The 18,513-nt window shown below is 37.9% G+C and overlaps 1 protein-coding gene across 2 annotated transcripts in view; it reads right to left on the reverse strand.

Annotated features, from left to right (window-relative positions):
• The window catches only part of FEZ2 (fasciculation and elongation protein zeta 2), a 29,212-nt gene extending 10,849 nt beyond the window's left edge, over nucleotides 1-18,363 (reverse strand). Inside the window, exons 1-7 of one of the 2 annotated variants that reach the window (XM_033011067.2) lie at nucleotides 18,019-18,363; nucleotides 16,304-16,412; nucleotides 13,047-13,163; nucleotides 11,593-11,737; nucleotides 7,828-8,096; nucleotides 5,053-5,133; nucleotides 114-189 (exon numbers count right to left, since the gene is read on the reverse strand). In XM_033011067.2, the coding sequence (XP_032866958.2) occupies nucleotides 114-189; nucleotides 5,053-5,133; nucleotides 7,828-8,096; nucleotides 11,593-11,737; nucleotides 13,047-13,163; nucleotides 16,304-16,412; nucleotides 18,019-18,266 (1,045 nt within the window). In that variant the 5' untranslated portion in view covers nucleotides 18,267-18,363. The remainder of the gene's footprint in view (nucleotides 1-113; nucleotides 190-5,052; nucleotides 5,134-7,827; nucleotides 8,097-11,592; nucleotides 11,738-13,046; nucleotides 13,164-16,303; nucleotides 16,413-18,018) is intronic. The other variant, XM_033011068.2, reaches the window with a different exon arrangement.
• Nucleotides 18,364-18,513: the final 150 nt, after the last annotated feature.

Here is an 18,513-nt window from a genome sequence, read left to right on the forward strand (position 1 = left end):
ATACATGCTTAGGGTAAAGGGTAAGATACAACTCTATGAATTCATTCATTTTGAGTTACCACAATTGGAAATACAAAGAGGAAGGGATCAGCGAAGGAACTTTGTATGCTCACTTTTGGTTAATGTTTGAAGATCTTCAACAGATGGAGGTCCATTTTTCTTCTCGTAAGGAATGACAGTTGTTAAGTACTGTCAAATGAAAAACAGAGTTACTTGATGGTCTTTCCATGCAGTTTATGTTGCTTGCATTTCATTTTGCAAAAATTGTAGCAATTGAAATTTCTACCCACAAATAAAAGCTTTTCAAAAGATAGTATTTCAAAAGAGATTAAGATTCTACCTTTCCTATCCCAAAACTTTTATCACAGAAGCCCACTTTTTTTTTTTTTTAAAATCATGTGACCACTTTAGAAGTCATGCAGCTAAACACTAGGAAGTAATTTAAAAATTGTAGCTGTTTACAATAATAGAGAAACTTTTTAGGTTTCTTCCTCAGAGCCTATGCACACGGATAGTAAAATCTTTCCTCTTCTCCCTCTACAAGTCAACCAGAGCCCTTTAAGTATGTAAAGTACTTCTTACAATCAAATAAAAGCTGGAAGAGCAACCTTCCCACCATCTCCCCTCAAACAACACTATAAATGCAAACTAACAATTTTCAAACTTGCTCTTAAAAAAAAGTATAATTATCACATGATTGTCACTAACTGTACCTAAAATCAGAAAGTAATTCTGTCTTTCCAGGAAGTACATTAAAAAATATAAATCTTTCCAGGTAAATATCAAGGTTGCCTTCAAATAACTTGGGAAACTGGTAACAGCCTGCTTTTTAAAGGATTCCAGAGCACAACTGATATAGGCTGTGCAGGTGCCTTAAGTAAGGTGTTCAGGTTCATAGAAGTGTGCTAACAAGTATTTGGGAAAATAAAAAAAAAAAATTAAAAATCTTTAAATTTGGTATATGCTGTGATTGAGCAACCTCAAAACAGTCATAGGATTTTTTTTCAGTGACTGCTTAACTCTTACCAAGAATGTGAAACATTCCAAGGATTTAGACAGATCAAATAACATTGCCCAGTCCCAGCTCTGGAGGTGACCTATAGTCCTCTGTGCAAAGAAAATTAGGCTGCTCCACAGTGAGGTGAAAATGAAAACAGACAACTTGTGCCTTCCGACGCAGTACGATTCCAACCAAAAGGAACAAAGCCAGCCTAATTAACCATAAGACCCCACCATCTGCATTCTGATTTAAATGCTCAGTTTTAGTAGTTGAGTGTGTTAACAGACTATTTCAAACTCCATCGTTGTTCTATTTACTCTTTACTGAAATCTTTCATTCTTGTCAGCTTTACAGAAAAAAAAAAAAAAGAGCAAAAGTTTTCTTAAATCTCTCAGGATTTTCATACCTGCAGTGCAACAAAATTTATTTTCAAATCCTTGAAGCAACCCTGTTGCTCTTTTATTAAATGTATTTAGGCGACATCTTACTTTGCAGCCCATATGAATGCATATTCTTCTTAAAGAGGTCAGCATTTCAAAAGTTCTAGAATTTTCCCTAACAAAAAAGCTTCCTGAAATCTCCCTCAATTAAATTTTTAAGAAGTTAACAGGAACTTTATTCTGGGTTAACGGCTACAAGGCAGTAGGGCAAAACAACTTTCTATCCCTCATTCAACTTGAGAGATAACGTGGTTCTCCATGTAAGAATCAGAAGAGATGTTATATGCAAGGTCTCTTTCTCTCCTAGCAGCAGGCCCTCAGCAACAGCCAAGCGTCACTCGGACTCCGGTGAAGAGGCTCCCTTTGCAGAAGGAGAGCTGGTGTTGCCCAACACAGCTATAAACCATGCCCTGTGTGGAGTGGGATCATGCCTCTCATGCTCAACCGTACCCTAAGAGCCAAAGAGACTCAGTTCTGTGTCACTGAAGGGAACTTACTGTACAGGACGTACTGACACCTCACCAAGACCATATGCAAACACAGGGCGCTTCTCTACCTCCCTTTTCATTCTGTGTTTTCTCACATCCACTTAGCACTGCGGAGGAAAGTAGGTAAGACTTCTCAAGAAGTCAATTTTCAATTTGTTTTCCAGCGGCTGTAACCAATAGGTATCATTAGAGAACTGCACTCTTACTGAAATTACCAGAATCAATAGCTAGATATACAGCTGTTAAATCTGCAAATGTCAGAGAAGAAAGCAGATCTACTGACTCGGGAATCAGATGTCAGGCTGTCATTTCCAGCCTTAGTGGCATTCTACCTTTTACCTAGACCATAAATTAGTAAGACATCTTCCACGGGATCAAATATCAGTATTCCCTGATTTTCATCTCCTGTAAACTCTACCTTCTAATCTTCCTCTCTAGCAGTAATAATAAAAATAAAACAGTAATTTCTTTCTTAGCTTCCAGAAATCATCTTGTTTTTCTCATCAATACTTTGCTGCTGTAACAATAAGTGTCTATAACAGCTCTATTAAAACTCATTCCCTGAATTGCTGTGTGAAGGATAACATATTATGAAAAGGAAGTAAAAATAACTAAAGTGTAGCTTACTGACATGACCACGTGTTAAGTCTACTGTGACCTCTACATTCCTGAAGCAGATCTGACAGTATGTTAAGAAGCAATTTCCACTGCAATTTGTAATTGCCCATAAAAAGTGTTTGGAATGTCTAAAAATTGAAATGAAGATGACTATCCTGAATTTTCTTCTAGAAATATGATCACAGAAAGAATTACCAACATCTCAATGGCTTTTATGCAGCTGGTGTCATTTTTTTCCAACTGCATTATTAGGTGGGAACAGAGAGTTCCCACTGAAGTTTCTCTTTAAATGTTGAAAAGTTTCAAGTAATTTTTACTTATGTCTCAAACACAGAAATAAAAGGATTAAAATTTTAAAAAGTGCCCACTATGGGAGTAATACTACCCAGGAAATTGCGAAGTTGATAAATACCATTAAAGACTGAAAACAGTTCTGAAATAACTGCACAAAGTTGTCATAAACTCTATGTTGTGACTTTATGTGTATGAACTTCTACATTCTAAGGTACACAAAAAATTGACTGTCCTTGTGTTTTTTTTTTTTTGTTTTTTTTTTTTTTTTCCTGAGCACAACTCCAAATTGTCAACTAACTCTTCCCTGCTAGCAGAAAACACATGAATGTGAGTTTACAATGACAATAAACCCTGAAAAAACACTCAAATGAATATTCTGAGAGCAGCACAAAGCATCTGATGCTTTTTTTACTTTACAGCTTAGTGCAATGAGAAGATGACATCAATATTTTAAAAGCAGAGCCAGGGTTTAATAATGTGACAAAACCCAACCAAACAAAAATGCCATAGAAATATGGATTTCCAGGACTAAACCAGAAAAGGGCTGGTATCTTTCCCACCTTTCTCCCTATTTTTCATTTTAAGCAACTGTTATTTCCATGATTTGCTTTAGGATACAGGAAGGGAAAAAAACCCCATAGCCCTGATAACAAGGGTATACTATAAGATAAATCAGAGCAAAAGTATGCTCAACATTAGTAAACTAATTCAAAAAATGACTGGAAGAGTTATCCAGTGTTATTGTTAATACAATTATGCTACTTATGTCTAGAAAGTTAGGAGGCAGTCAAAGAAGTAAAGGTGTATTCAAAGAGAGACAGGCATACAAACGAAGTCTTTTAACCAGAACTAACAGGGGCTGGAATAGCTAAATATGTTCACTTTATGAAAATACAGGATATTTAAAATAGCTAAAGATACAGGTAAATATCTGTAATTTATTAGTAAATGGTAAAGACAGCACAGAAAAAAACAACCCAGCACACCTGTTACTTACCAGTTTTGAGGTAATGTACAGTGATAAAAACTCTGTTAGGTGAGCTCTATGCATATGTTTAAGATCCACAGAACTGGGACAAATAGATGGATCTATGTATTCATAAACTCTCATACATGTACCTTGCTTGAGAAAGAGGGTAAGACCATGATTTCTAACCTCGTGATTCAGGGATGACTTGAAAGGAGTTGTTTTACCTCCTGAAATCCTCTGCAGGATACTTCAGTCATCTTCCAGACAAAAGCCTAATCAGCCATGACTTCTAAACTACCAGGCAGTTTATTGCCTCAAGTGACTTCTCACCAGGAGTGGAGGGGGGGGGAAAAAAAACAACAAACAAAAAAACAACACACTCTGACACAACTGTAAAAACTGTAATGTGTGGGTATGCATTAAATAATGCAAAATGTCAATATTTTGTAATGTTTGCCAAAAGCCTAAACAATATCAAAAGCATTAACACTTTACTGAAACACAGACTGCATTTAATAAAATACATACTACAGTTCTGAAACAAACAATTAAGTATTACTTTGAAATAAAGCATAAGAATATTGATACTTGGGTATATGTAACATCTACACTGAAGCTTGGTCTCTGTGCTGTGTTTAAATTTCAACATTTAAACAGTCAATGAAAAGACACAAACTTGCTTATGGCTTATGTATTTTGTATCAGTAATTTGCACTGCACACATTTGGCTGCTTTTAACATCATGCAGTTTTCAACGGCAAAAGTCCATGCATTTCCCAGATGCTACTCTGATTTCAGATATATTAGCTCTGAACATCTGAAGAAAAAAGAAAACAAAATCTTTTTTTCAGTTGGAGATATTACCCAAGCTCTTAATGCTGAAGGCTGAAATGTTATGCCTAACCTGTTACATTCTTCAATTGGATATTAGATTTCTACATACAGGCAATGTATTTGAAGCACGTGTTATGTTAAAATCGATGTTTAGTCTGGGGTAAGATACAAGGGTTATTATTTCAGTGCATCAGGATATCAAGCCCTGACTGTCTTGAGCTGTTGAGGAGAGAAAGAGACTGTAGGCCGATTAGAGTCCTGAGGCAGGGAAAGAGTACAGGTTCCACAATTTTTGTCCTATTTTTTCCTGTCTCATCATTCATCTTCACCTATGTCAATTTTCAAGATCTTAGTTCCTACCAAAAGTGTAGGCAAAGAATGAGGAAAAGAGAGAAGATAGCCCAGCACCTGTTTCTCTCCACCCGAGTTTCCAAACGTGTGGCGGAAGCCATTCTGTATGACATTTGAGATCCCTTCCATGCTGAAGCGCTAAAAGTAGTGAAAACATAGCCGAAGGAAAAAAAAGGACAGGAAAAGTTCAGAAGACTATTAATCAGCATTTATCAAGACTGTAAAAGACAAATGACAAAGACCAGCTCTAAGACGTATTTCAGCACATTTGTATTTTTTTATTCGCCTACTTAATTTTTATAATTAAAAAGCAAATCTTATGCAGTTAAGTAGGGTATCTACTTCAAAATTTAATCAAACAAAGTCTTCACAGTGTAGACCCAATAATTAAGACTTGCCTTTCAAGGCTGTTTCATTTTGAAATGTAAAAAATAGTATTTTTGAAAGTGTAGTTCACAGTATAATCTCCTTTAAAATTAGTGTTTGAACAACTTATTTTTAGAGACACTGCTGATACCAATTTTTCAGATTTTAAGCACATGCTAGAAACACTGTTCAGAAGTAGTCATTTTCAGCTCTATCTCTTTAAAACACTTCATGCTTTCATGCTTCCTTTTCCACAACTGAAGCAACAATTAGTATTCCCCATTTTTTTGTAATATGATAAAATATACACAATTAGTTAATAAAGCACTCCTATTAATTTCAAGCTTTACCACATGGAACCATGGAATCCAAATAAAGAAAAATTAACATATACTCCAACCACAGTGGTTTTTTTCTTGAACTCTGTAACCCTTTTTGCTTGCTGATGAAAACAAGTTAAAAAAAAAAAAAAATCAAAACAATTTTGATGTTTAGCATAAGATATAAAAATCGGTAACTGACAAGAACATAAAAAGAAGAAACTGCCAAGCTGCTGGCACAGAGCAGTATGGTGTGCACCCCTCAGCACACTCATCTGAAAGTATTTATTGGGGAGGGGTGGGAGTAGGGGAATAAAATGTGCTGGAATAGTGTTCATTTGCTTTCTAAAGCACAATGAGGTCAGTAAATAAGACATAGATGTTGCAAAGCCATCTTAACTCTTTTAAGATGCCCTGCTTAAGGGAATTGTTATCTTCAAGCCCTGACTATTTTTCATTATTTCTCAGTTTGCCCTTGTGAGACAGGTAAAAGTTTTAGAAGTTTAAGAAAGTGATTTACCCAAAGACTGCATCAAAGACAAAGAATTAAATCATCTATTTATTAAAATTCAATTATAGTATCTACAAGAGAATTGATTTTCTTATAGTACATAAATTTAACTCTACTTCCAAGCTTTGTATTTAAATGAGATTTTACAGTTTGAGTTAATAAAATTACTAATTTATACCTTATTTATTAACAGAAACTCACTCTTTATAAAGTTACTTGAACATACTATCTGTATTCACATTCTCAGCACTTCCTTAAAAAAAAGAAAAAAAAAGAAAAAAAAGGAGCATCGAAGGAAAGAAGCTTACACCTCTTTCTGGGAGAAGGCTCTCAAATCTGTACTTGGTGACAGCGAAAGCTATTTTCAAAGGAACCACATGTACCCATCCCACAGTCTTACTTGGGAGCTGGTTTGTTCAATCCCTCTCAGAAGGCAATCTGACACATCTATATCTTGAAGCAACCAAGTATGAAAATGTCTTATATTGGGACCATGTACAGTTATACTTGAAAGCATCATTCAAGTCTCTAAACTTGAAATCAACCAGAATAGCTTATGAAGCACTTGACTCAAGTTTCAAAACCAAGTAATTATTTTTCTTTCTAGTTAGATTACCACTTTTTGTTTTCCCGTGACCGAAAACCAAAAAAAGGAGTACATTTGAACTCTTCACTATGCTCTTGCAACAGGATGACAATTTTGTATTGTTTTCCAGACATATACTTTTTTAGAGTTCCATTAAAACTTAGCTATATACACACACTTTCCATTAGATGGAGAAGATCAGAACTCCATTTGGGTTATATAATAGGTATCTTATTCTTCTAAGTTTAGAAATAGATCATTACAAATATTTATTCCTTGGAATAAATTTTCTCCATCCTGTAAGAGACCCTAATAAATTCTAACATTAATATCCCATTTAAGTAATTCAAAATTATACTAGATGGATAAGAAAGAAAAAATTGCATTGACAACATACTAACCTAATTTCTTTCATTCTTTGCCTCTTATTATTCAAACTCTGTCTGAATGACATTCATTTTTCCTTTTGTTGCTCTGTTCTGCAAAGAACAAAGCAAATTATCTCCTCCCTGTACACCTACACTGCACTTTGGCCTCACCTGTCTCTCACTGGACACAGTAACTCTATCACTGTTTCAAGAGATCTAGGGTAAGACTCGCTTTTTTGCTACCTAAAGCCCAACATGATCAATAAATATCTGTACAACTACCCCAACAATAATACTGATTTTCCTTCAAGACTAACAGTACACACATACCAAGATTAACACAGTGAAACCAAACAGATAAATGAATTTGCCTGCTGACAGCAGAACACCCAGCAGTACAACCAAAGACAGCATTTTTTGCAAGAAAGGTATGCTGATTCCAGGCTAATATTTAACCAATAAAAAAAAAAAAAAAAAAAATCTGTTTTGAGTTATGAGAAGAGAAGGTCATGTTGTATGACCTTGTGAAAAAAAGAATCTCAATAGGAAGTGCCTAAGCCTTGTTTGCGAATGAAGGCATGGAAGCAGGTACACCACATATCTTGATATAATCTAGGACTTCCCATGGGGAAAAAACAAAAAATATTTTGAATGTATAAATAGTTATAAAAATTTTCTTACTGTTCCAGGCATATGACCTCTTTCTTGTTTGCCATTCTGAGGACTACCATTTTTCAGCTTCTTTTTCTTCTTTGCTGTTTCTTTGTGTTCTCTCTGTTTGTTTTGTACTTCAATAAGGACAGAAATGAAGCTGTTTTTCACTTCCTTCTCAAACTCCAACTCATCTCGTAGAGCCAACTGCTGTACCAGTTCCTCAGAATAATCCTTAATAGCAGTCTCAATTTCTTCTAGCAGTTCATTTAACTCAGCAACAGACAATCTTTTTACTCCTATAAATAGTCCATATAAAAAGTAATCTGTCAAGATTTTAGGCATAAGAATACTTGTGGGAGTTACAAGAAAGAAGTACTCTGAAATTTTTCAAAACAAAAAATTCAGCTCTAAAACTACATAGAACAAAACAATATTCCTAAAGAAATAAACACATCACAGAAGCAACTAGATTAGCAACAAGATGGTTAAACTTTCTTCTTATGTCTGAAAAACTACAATAATTTGCAAATATGAAGAGCATGTTGTAGTTAAGGAAGCTGAAGTAAGCACTAACATTTTAACACTGACATGTCTGTTAACTATTACTTTCCACCTACATTCACTGTTCAAAGTAAAAGGTCTCCATATTTTCTGACAAAAGCATCAAAACTTTGGCATTTCTGGAATCCTTGGATTTTTCACCTACAGTAATACAGAAACTATACTCCATGAACATGGGAATCCTCTTGGGGGATATTTATAAGGTATGCATGCATATTAATAAAAGCTTGCGCCAAGCCTTTATGGCAATATTTTTAGATGCATTTAGTAGAAAAACCAACACAATCCTCCAAATTTTCTTTATCTGGGGATTGTAGTCAAAAGCATGGCCTTATATTGGCTGAAACAAAGACGTAGATCAAAATTTCTGTAGATCAAAATTTGTAAATCAAAAATAAGCATGAGAATCAATTAGTCAAAACTAAATCAATTGGTCAGAAGCCTGTAAGATGTCAGTTTGGAAACAAAAGAAACCCTCTAGGTTTGCATTGTAAAGGTTCTATTGGATCATGTGTTAAAGAATGAAATTATGACCAAGCAGAATGTGCTGAGGCTTGCTTGGGTTAAAAGCGAGCATGTTCTTTGAGGACTGCCTTCCATTTCCAATTAAGTCTGACACACCTAGAAAGCTAGTAAGTCCCAGAAGTTGCTATGTCAAAGAACATTTTCACTGGCATCTGAGAAACAGCTAGTCCTGGTTACACTGAAGGGTACGATCTGTTTAAGGACACTGCATAAATGTTTGAAATTATTTGGTTACGTTGAATCAGTCTAGTAAATGCCATGTCTAAAAAAACTGTTGTAAGGGAAAGTGTCTATGGACAAGTGTTGAAAAATACAAGTAAGATCCCACACTCCAAAAACAGTGCAGCTCTTAAAAGCACCAAAGGTAATAGGTGAAATGTGATTTTTCTCTCTTAAATTACAGCAGGGAAAACCGATCGGAGAAAGCTCCTTGTCACTTAATAAAGAAAAAGCAATGAAACCTGTTAAGGCAGTTTTCCAGCAAGGAGACACAGTTTTTCTGAGTAGCTTAGGTACTGTTCAAAAAGTATAACAGTACCATATGCTTAAGGATCTAATTTTCAAGTAGTTTGAACCACACATTGTCTATACTGTTGTTTAAACTATTCTAAGTACGTAGCATACAAGTTATGGCCTCTACTTGTAAGCCAGATCTTGGCTGTGCACACAGTCATGGCACATACCACGGAAGGTCTTACCATAGCATTAGCTTTTTGCAAAGTCAACTCCTGGTTGTCAGAAACAGCAAATAGCAACATCAACTCAAACATAAGCAGGGGGAAGAAAGGTGCATTCAGCAACAGGATTATCTGGTTCACTGTGGGTGCAAGTCACAGAACAGGCCTTGCAGTCAGTGACACTGAGTATACTCTGTGGTAAAAATTAATATGAATAAGTTCCATCTGCACAAAGCACAGTCTAAAAAGCATAGGTTGCACCACCGTTTTGTTTTTTGTTAGAGGACTAAAGAGAGCACCAGTGAATCCTGACACTTAAGAACCAGTTTCACAGCCTAAGAAACAATTGGTCCAAAACCACAGGTGCAGATTACCCAAGTGCAATCCTGACTCGTTTATGATAGATCAGTTGTCATTATCAAAGCCTACAAAAGGACTACATATGAAATACTCAGCTAACACAGGTGAGAGAGGACAGAGCAACTGAAATGCAGAAGACTACTGGGATTAAGCCTTAGATATGTAGGCTAAAGGACTCACCTGTGTAACCAGAACTGTAACTAGTTTTATTTTTGGACTGTTTTAATACGTGTCTTTTCCTATCCAAGAAAAACATAAATACAAGCTTTGATTTCCTGCTCTCAATCCTAAACATTAAGACCTCTGACTTGTTTTATAAAAGCCAGACCATTTCTAGGAAAACACTGCAACAATTTCAGAGATGCAGACTAATTCTCAAGAAGTTTTGCACACACACAAAAAGGTAGCAGGAGCTTTTCATAAAAGTGACTTGAAAAACATGAAAATAGATCCTGAGAAACTGGTGAAGCAAAGTTAAGTTATCTGCCAAAGTAACTCAAGGCCTTGTTTGGTCAAGGCTGACCTTTAAACCATAAAGATGCAATAGACAAGATGAACTCCTGAGGCAGAGCAAAATAAATAAGATATGATATACCAAGCAAGCTTGGTTAGCTCCAAACCTAAGGACATATGGAACTGTCAGAAAAAGCAGGAAGCCCTGCTGAGCAGGATACACTTTGCTTCCACATTCCTAAAATTTATGTGTTGAGACAGCTAACAGCGTAACCACAAAAATGGGATCTCCTCCATAAATCTGAAGTTTAGCAGAAACTAAGTCATGTCACAAAAGGTCAGCCAGTTTTCTGAATTTTCTACAGAGTTTATAATGCTGACCCAGACTACAGGAAAGAAAGCACTAAGCTTTGTAAGAAGGACCAAAGTAGAAGGGTCTTCTAGCAAGTATTCTTGGTGTTCCTATCACCTTCTAGAATTGATTTTGACAAATAGACAGATGAAACAAATTTCCATCAAGAAACTGATTAATTGCAGGTTTCTTTTACATAAAATTCAATATGATACAATTAAACTATACATGTAATTTCTCCTTTCCTTTTGTATAGAGAAGAACAGATGATTTGAGTAGAAGATACAGAGGGTTTTTTTAACTTTTAACCTTTTTGAAGGTGAATGGAAGGAGAGGACAGAAAAATATGCGAGGTCCTTATGGGAAATAAAAAGCAAGGGTTGCCTTATTTTTGTGTTATTGTATATCAAGATATGTTGCAGTGACTGAAACAGTATCAAAGAAGCACCATTTTCTTTATTTACTGCACAACTTTCAAGAGATCTAGCTAATCATCTTAATCAGTGTACTGGCCTCAAGAAAGTGTCTCACTTTAAACCAAAGAAATTAATAAAGTTTAATAAAAATGATTGACTTATCACCTTACCTATGAAGGGACCTCATTTCAGTGAATCAAGCTTCCGCATATTTGCTTTAATTTGAAATTCCATCAAATTTTGTTTTTATTCTAAGCTATGAAAGCTGACAAAGATGAGTCCTCTATTTATGTTCTACATCTAGTTTACTCTTTCAAGGCATTCTGAAAGTATTTTGGAATGCAGATATTTCATAAGAAGGACTTGTTATTAATCAAACATATGGCAAACATCCCTTAAACTATTTTCAATAAGCATAAGAGTAAAACACTAAATAAATATCACTTACTCTCTTCATAGCTGTTGTTTGTACTGGATCTCTTGAGCGTCTGAATTTCCTGGGAAAGTATGGAGAGCCGATCCGACTGGGTGGGCGTTTCATCGTCTTCGGGATCAGGTGATTCCTGCATCATTTCCTCTATTTCTTCAATCACCTTCAAAAATGAAAACCCTCATGAAAACCCTCCTGCATGAAGAGAAACAGCCTGCAATTTGAAGCAAAGCTGTTAAGAGCTTAAGGTTTGTTTTAATTTCAATTAGCTAAGCTGCTGCTGGATGGAACTAATACCAAGACTGGATGGAAGAGAATCAGCGAAATCATACTGACATTTCCTCCCCATCCATGCTCTCTGAGAATAAGACTACGTTTCCAAGGTAAAGTGGTGGTCTCCTAACAAGCAGTGTGTTGAAACTACAGTTATTTCTACATGAATGCATACATGGTTCTGCTTAAGAGAACTGAACTAGAGAGAGAGCTGGGATATCTTTCCTGAGTATTCAGTTGAAGGAAAATAAAATAAAACCAAAAATCATTTACCTCTCCACCCCCCATTTCACTGCACTTCTCTAAGCAAAAAAAAAAAAAAAGAGAGAAGTTTTTTGAACTGATCCATCATAAAACCTAAGCTAATTTGGATCCCTGGGCATAAGACCTGAGCCAGACAGAAAGTATGAGAACAGAAATCCTGAGCTTACTTTTCATTATAGATATGACCATATTTCTACAGGCTAAATTAACTGAACAGCTGAATAACACATCGACTTTTACAGGTTTAAAGGCTGTAGACAGTGCCGAGATCCACCTCACAGTAAAACAGAGCTGAGGCACTCCAAGAAATCCTGTCTCTCGTACTCTTAATAACCATCTTCATCAGAGTTCACAGGTAACCATTTAAACAACAAGGAAATATATTCCTGCATTTGCTTATTAAAGCAGGATCTTAAAGGACAGCCATTAACCTTACTCAGAAGAGCAACTTTCAAGATAACTTAAGTAAATCCATGGATTTGGAATAGAAGACTTTGAAATCTCAGTAGTAGAACTGTTGATCTGCTCTCGTATTAGGCAAAAACTTCAGAGAATTCTTGCTAACCACGAAGTCACATGAAGATATGAATGGCCACACAGTCATGCTGGAAAACTACAAACTCTACAATACCACCAATATTGTGAAAATATTTTTGCTTCTTAACACATATATTTAACTCAGTAGTATTTCTGACTAATTCAGGGTAAGAAATGTATAAAGGTTTCAAAGACCCTGGACTATCAATCTCACCTGAAGCACTGGAATCCTTTTCAAATCCGAATGATGCAGTAATATCTCACACATTATTACAACCCTAAATAAATAGCAACCAAGAAGCTTAGCTACGCTGAACAGCAAGAAAGAAGATCAAAAAGTAATTACAGACTAAAAGAAAACACTACACCAATAACACTGTCTTTGCTGAATACTTTACCTGCTCTGCTGTGAAGAGTGGTTCATCATTGATGCAGGAAACAATGATAGAATGCATATCCAACTGCTCTCTCAGCTCTTCGTCATCTGACAGGTCAAGGTTCAAATTATCATTTCCCTAGAAAGCATGAAAATGTGTATTTATATACATATATATACACACACATTTGTGTGAGTATATATATAAAATACATGTACTATATAAAAAACAACGGGAACTAATATTGAATTTTAAGAATGAAACAGATTCCTTGACCTTAATAATGGAATCAGTGATTCCTGCTCTCAAACACCCAGAAAATGAAGTACCTTAACAACAGCAATCAGAACTGCAATTGGATAAAGTTAAAATAGCTTTCAGTCTTTAAATACCCTCAGCATATAAAGACCATACGCACAATGACATGCAGATATCTGCATATATGCACAATGACAGGCAGTCATTGTAGATGTTCAATCCAATGTAGACATTTAAATCTTAAATGAAGATAAACATTTGTCAGTGTGGGGTGAAAACCTATCTATAATCTCTGACTTTACAGAAACCTTTTATTTTACATGCTTTTATAGTTCTAATTTTTCACCTAAAAGACATGAAGAAGGTGGTTTTAAAAAACAGAACATGGTTATCACCCCAGATTATTTTAAAAGTATATTGTTGAGTATGTCAGGGTCTTTTCAAAAAGAAACAGAAGTAATGCTGTTCCCACATATCTATCATCAAATTACACTCATCCTTCAAAACCAAGGATGTACGTATAATAAAATAAAATATTTAAATCCCCTTTGTAATTAGTCAGGCATATTTTACTCTCAACACAGTGACATACTCTAGTTTCTTTACAAAGTTGTTTGCATTTTTCTGCACTTTGTCTATTACTAGATTCCAGACAAACCACCATAGGAAAGCCCCTCTCTCCTCAACAGCTGCAACCCCTAACCTTGACATTTTGAGCTCAATCGTTTTAACTAATCTTGGGGCTTATTTACAAGCATTATGACTAGCTGTATGAAGTCCTTGGTCGCACTATATTAGTTTTCAATTTTTGTTGTAATTCCTCCAATTTTTCCAGCTTCTTCAGAAAACTTAATTGTTTTCAGATTAATTTTGAAGATGCTACCTGTTATCCTCAGATAGCTAGTCTAGAGGAGAAAACATACAATTTGTATTTCTTTAGCCATGAGAATGAAGTCAAATGTCTACTTTTTTCCAGAATCTGAATTCCAATAACCATGCAGTGACAGGGCTCCACTAACAATATCTGTGCACCTACACCACAGATACATCCCAGTTTTGACATTCTTTACCATCTGTGTAGTCCTCAAATGCTTGTCCACGTATATAGGATTATGAAAACAACTATGGGATAGTAAGCAGGGATAATAGTTTATCTAAGAGGTCAGCTTTCCCTCCTGACTTCCCCAGAGACATTTTCAGCAATTCTCAGAATATATTCTGATAATTTAAAATAATAAACCACCTAATCCAGCCCAAGATACAGCTGATGCCAAAAGGACCACACGGCCTTCCACCAAGCCACATTCCCTGCCTCTTTCTGTTCTCACACTCCTACCAGGGAATGACCTGTTTAAAAGTCATCTAACAAAAATACAGTAAACAAGCAATTGCACAATCCTGTTCCTTGTACCACTGTACAACACATCCACCCAATTACTTCTTTCACCGTCAGAGCTGTAGAAAAGTGTTCATAGATCTGAGATGTGAAGCAACAAAGATTAGATGAATCAGCCTCATTCGCCTTATGTTTTTTTCCCTACTAAGCCAGGAAAAGAAATACTTTAAGAACAACTTCAACAGCAGATTATTAGTTTCAAACGCATCAAGGAAGTGTTGCTTAGCTGTTAGTATTCATTGTAAGAAGTTAAAACAAGCTACTAGCTGGTCCGTATGTGCTGTCACATATCCAGAAATACTGCTGAAACACGGAGAAGTAGAAAAGTAGTATATCAAACACTCCCAAACGGATGGGCTTTACACATCAAAAGGCATGCCAGGTGGAGAGAAAGCTGAAAAAATCTGAGACGTGTTTAATCCATAAACTGATTTTCCATCTACTGAGAGCATACTTAAAATTCTTTCTAATCCAGCAACACTATGTTACATTTTTTTATGCAATTCCTTCATCACTTCCTGCAAAGAACTTACAAAAACTATACAAAACATTTTTTTTTATTGCACTTAATTCCTTATCAAGAAATTCATCGTTCTTCCACTCCATTTTTCAGTCACACAAGGTCACAGCATGGGGCATTGTAAGTCCCTTTACTGTAAGTGTAAGGATTTAATTACTCTAAAACCACTTAGAAAATCTGAACAAACATTTTAACAAAAATCAGAATAAACACAAGCCAAATTCAAGGGATAACCATCAAACTCGACTTGATAAAGCGAGTTCCAAATTGCCATATTCCCTTGCTGAACCCCAAAGTATCCTCTTCAGCAGAACAAACTGTTCCTGTCACAGTAAAAAGTAGCTGTGGATAATATAACGGTCAGCAGAAGTCAAAGCATTACCTATTCTCAGGTTACACACTGAGATATTTTTACAGTATAACTCAACTTCACTGTGTTTAAAAGATAAGCCACTTGTTTCCTCAGAAGACCTGGGAGATGGGAATTCTTCCTAGCTTTTCTTCCTGAAGTGTTTTAATCCACTTTTAAGGAGATCAGAGGACAACCCTTTTTATAAGCCTTTCTGAAGCAATTAATTTCCTGCTCCCTCCTCAGACAACTACCCTACTTTTTAAATAAGAAAAACAAAACAAATCAAACTCTTGCACTTCAGTGTCTCCTGGGTCACCTTTCCTGTAAAAGAAGCCACTTCAGTCTCCACCTGACTGAAGAATGAGATGAACTTAAAAGAAGTTAATGCTAGATTTACTAGATAAGAATACTCCCGCCTCTTTTTCTCCTTTACCAAGAATAGTGTTCAACATGAAACAGACAGTAGAAAGATTTTATGTTAAACACTTCCTCATTTTACAGTTTTTTCTATCGTGCTCTGGCTCTAGTGAACTCTAAAACTAACCCTGAATTATCCCAACCCAAAGACATGCAAACATACATCAATGGCTGTTTGATGTTTTGATTTTTAAAAACCTCTCATGTATGATGTTAAGTACTGAAAATATTTTAAGCCATTTAATAACAACACTCTTGTATACATGTGCAAATTCTTTTATTTCCCTGCTGACTATAAAAGATCCAAAGAAGGTATTTCTGTGATCAAGACTTACCCCTTTTTCTGAAAGATTCAGTGTTGGCAAGTGCAAAGCTCTGGTGTGGGAAGATTTCCAGTCAACTGGCATTACGTTACCATAATTATCAGTCAAAGCATTCCAAATCCTGGAAAGAGGAATAACGGAACAAAAATGTAGACTTTAAAAAAAGCAGCAACTGATCAACAGTAAATGTGTTTATAATGATAATTACTCCTATCAACGACTACTTTTTCCTCCCTAAATATTTATCTACAAGTTACTGACTATATTTTTATAATGCTTTGAAGCTAAGAGAAAATGTTTCCTGAGAAACGTAATTTATTTCCCTTTTTAAACCAGCAAAGTATGCACAGTGATGAAATAAAACAATGCAATGAAGAGACAGCTTCATTATTAATTATAAACCATACCCGAAATCTTTTTGGGGGTTGGATGAATCCTTCCTTTAATGAAATTTGAGATCAGCTATAAATTCTATTCCTAGTGTCACTCCCGTTTTCCTTGCCTTTTACACATTAAAATCAGGAATCAGCAGAGGTTAAGTAGCCAAATTATGAGCCAAATAACTTTTTTTCCTTTTTTTTTTTTTTTCATTTATCACAGAATAACGAACGCACACAAACGATAATAAAATTTTGCATGAATTTAGAAGTATTTTTGCTGAGTTCAGCCCACCACTCTTGCCCACGGTTGATCTTCACCATGCCTACAGCGTACAGCCTCTCTGCCTAGACCCGAGGCTTGCATACGCAGCCCTATTCTGGCACACCAGTTCCAATTTTGAAACAGAGCAGCCCTGTTTGTAGGCTGCTGCCTCAAGACAGCTAACAAACCCTGCCCCTAAGCGCTATGCTGTGGGTGCGCGTTTGGAGTGGTTGCCTAGCTAAGCTCAGAGGGGGGTCTGCGGGACGGCCAAGCCACACACAGAAGGGCAGACAGAGCCTCACCACTGCCCAACACGTCTCTAATTCATGGTTTTCTGAACTTACTGTGCTGTTTATACCACAGACAACTAGTTTTTTTTCTAACTATTTTTTTTTTTTCCTTCTCTTAGAGTAAGACATACAACTTAGCTACCTCAAAGAAAACCTGCAGTATTTTTAATGAAGTTGACTGAAATTTACTGGAAAGTAACAAGTATAAATACTTGTAAAATAGTGTTAAAAATAAGAAAGTGGCACAGATCAGAAAGGCTCCATTGCTCAAGGGAAAAAAAAAAAAAAAAACAACAATTTTCACAGTCGCAGCTGAGATTTTGTTCTTCGCCTGCTTCCCCTACTTTCCGTCTTTAATTTCATACGCCGAAACCGGGCATTTTGCAAGAAACTAAACACACGTACTACCCTCGGTCCCGCTGCATTTCAGAACAGCTACCTTTTCTTACCCCGGAGGCAAGAGGCACCGGGATGCTCGCACACTTCCCTGACAATTCGGGATGCAAACCCAGCAGGCCCGCTGCCAAACCCGCGCCGTGTCCGCCTGCCCCCGGGCGCGGGTGGGTTCCCGGGCCCCGGGGAAAGGCTTCAGCCCCGCAGCCCATCAAGGGGCGCTGGGCCGGAGCGAGGGGAAGGCCCAGGCCGGGGGGCAGCGCTTGGGCAGGGCGAGCCCCGGCTCCGCACCTTGCCCCGGCCCCGGCGGCCCCCGCCGGCCGGGCCAGGCCTCCTCCGCGGGCGGCCCGAGCGCCGCCGCTCCCGCTCCCCGCCCCGCCCCGCCCCGGGGCCTGCACTCACTCATCGTCCTGCAGGGCGCTCTGCTCCGTCAGGGCCCGCAGCGGAACGCGGCTCTCGCCGCCGCCGCCGCCAGTCCGGGCCTGCGGGGGCTCGAAGCAGAGGGACAACTTCGCCCCCAAATCCCCAGCGGCCCAGCCGCCCTTGTCGCGGGCGGCCTCGGGACCGCCCCCCGCCGACGGCTGGAAGCCCGAGAAGTCCTGCCAATCCCCCGGGTCTCGCTGCGAGGCCGCCGCCGCCGCCGCCGCCATCGCCGCCGCAGCAGCTAGAGACACCGGGCTGCGCGCGCCCCTGCCGCGGCTCCCGGCGGCGCGCGCGCGCGTTCCCGGCGCCTCCCGCAGCTCCGGCGGGGCGGGGCGGGGCGGGGCGCGTGACTGCCCAACGGCCGGGGCGGGGCGGGGCGGGGCGCGTGACTGCCCAACAGCCGGGGCGGGGCGGGGCGGGGCGCGTGACTGCCCAACGGCCGGGGCGGGGCGGGGCGCGTGACTGCCCAACGGG

This window comes from Tyto alba, unplaced genomic scaffold (genome assembly GCF_018691265.1).
Source record: "Tyto alba isolate M040663 unplaced genomic scaffold, T.alba_DEE_v4.0 Super-Scaffold_16, whole genome shotgun sequence".
Classification (NCBI taxonomy): domain Eukaryota; kingdom Metazoa; phylum Chordata; class Aves; order Strigiformes; family Tytonidae; genus Tyto; species Tyto alba.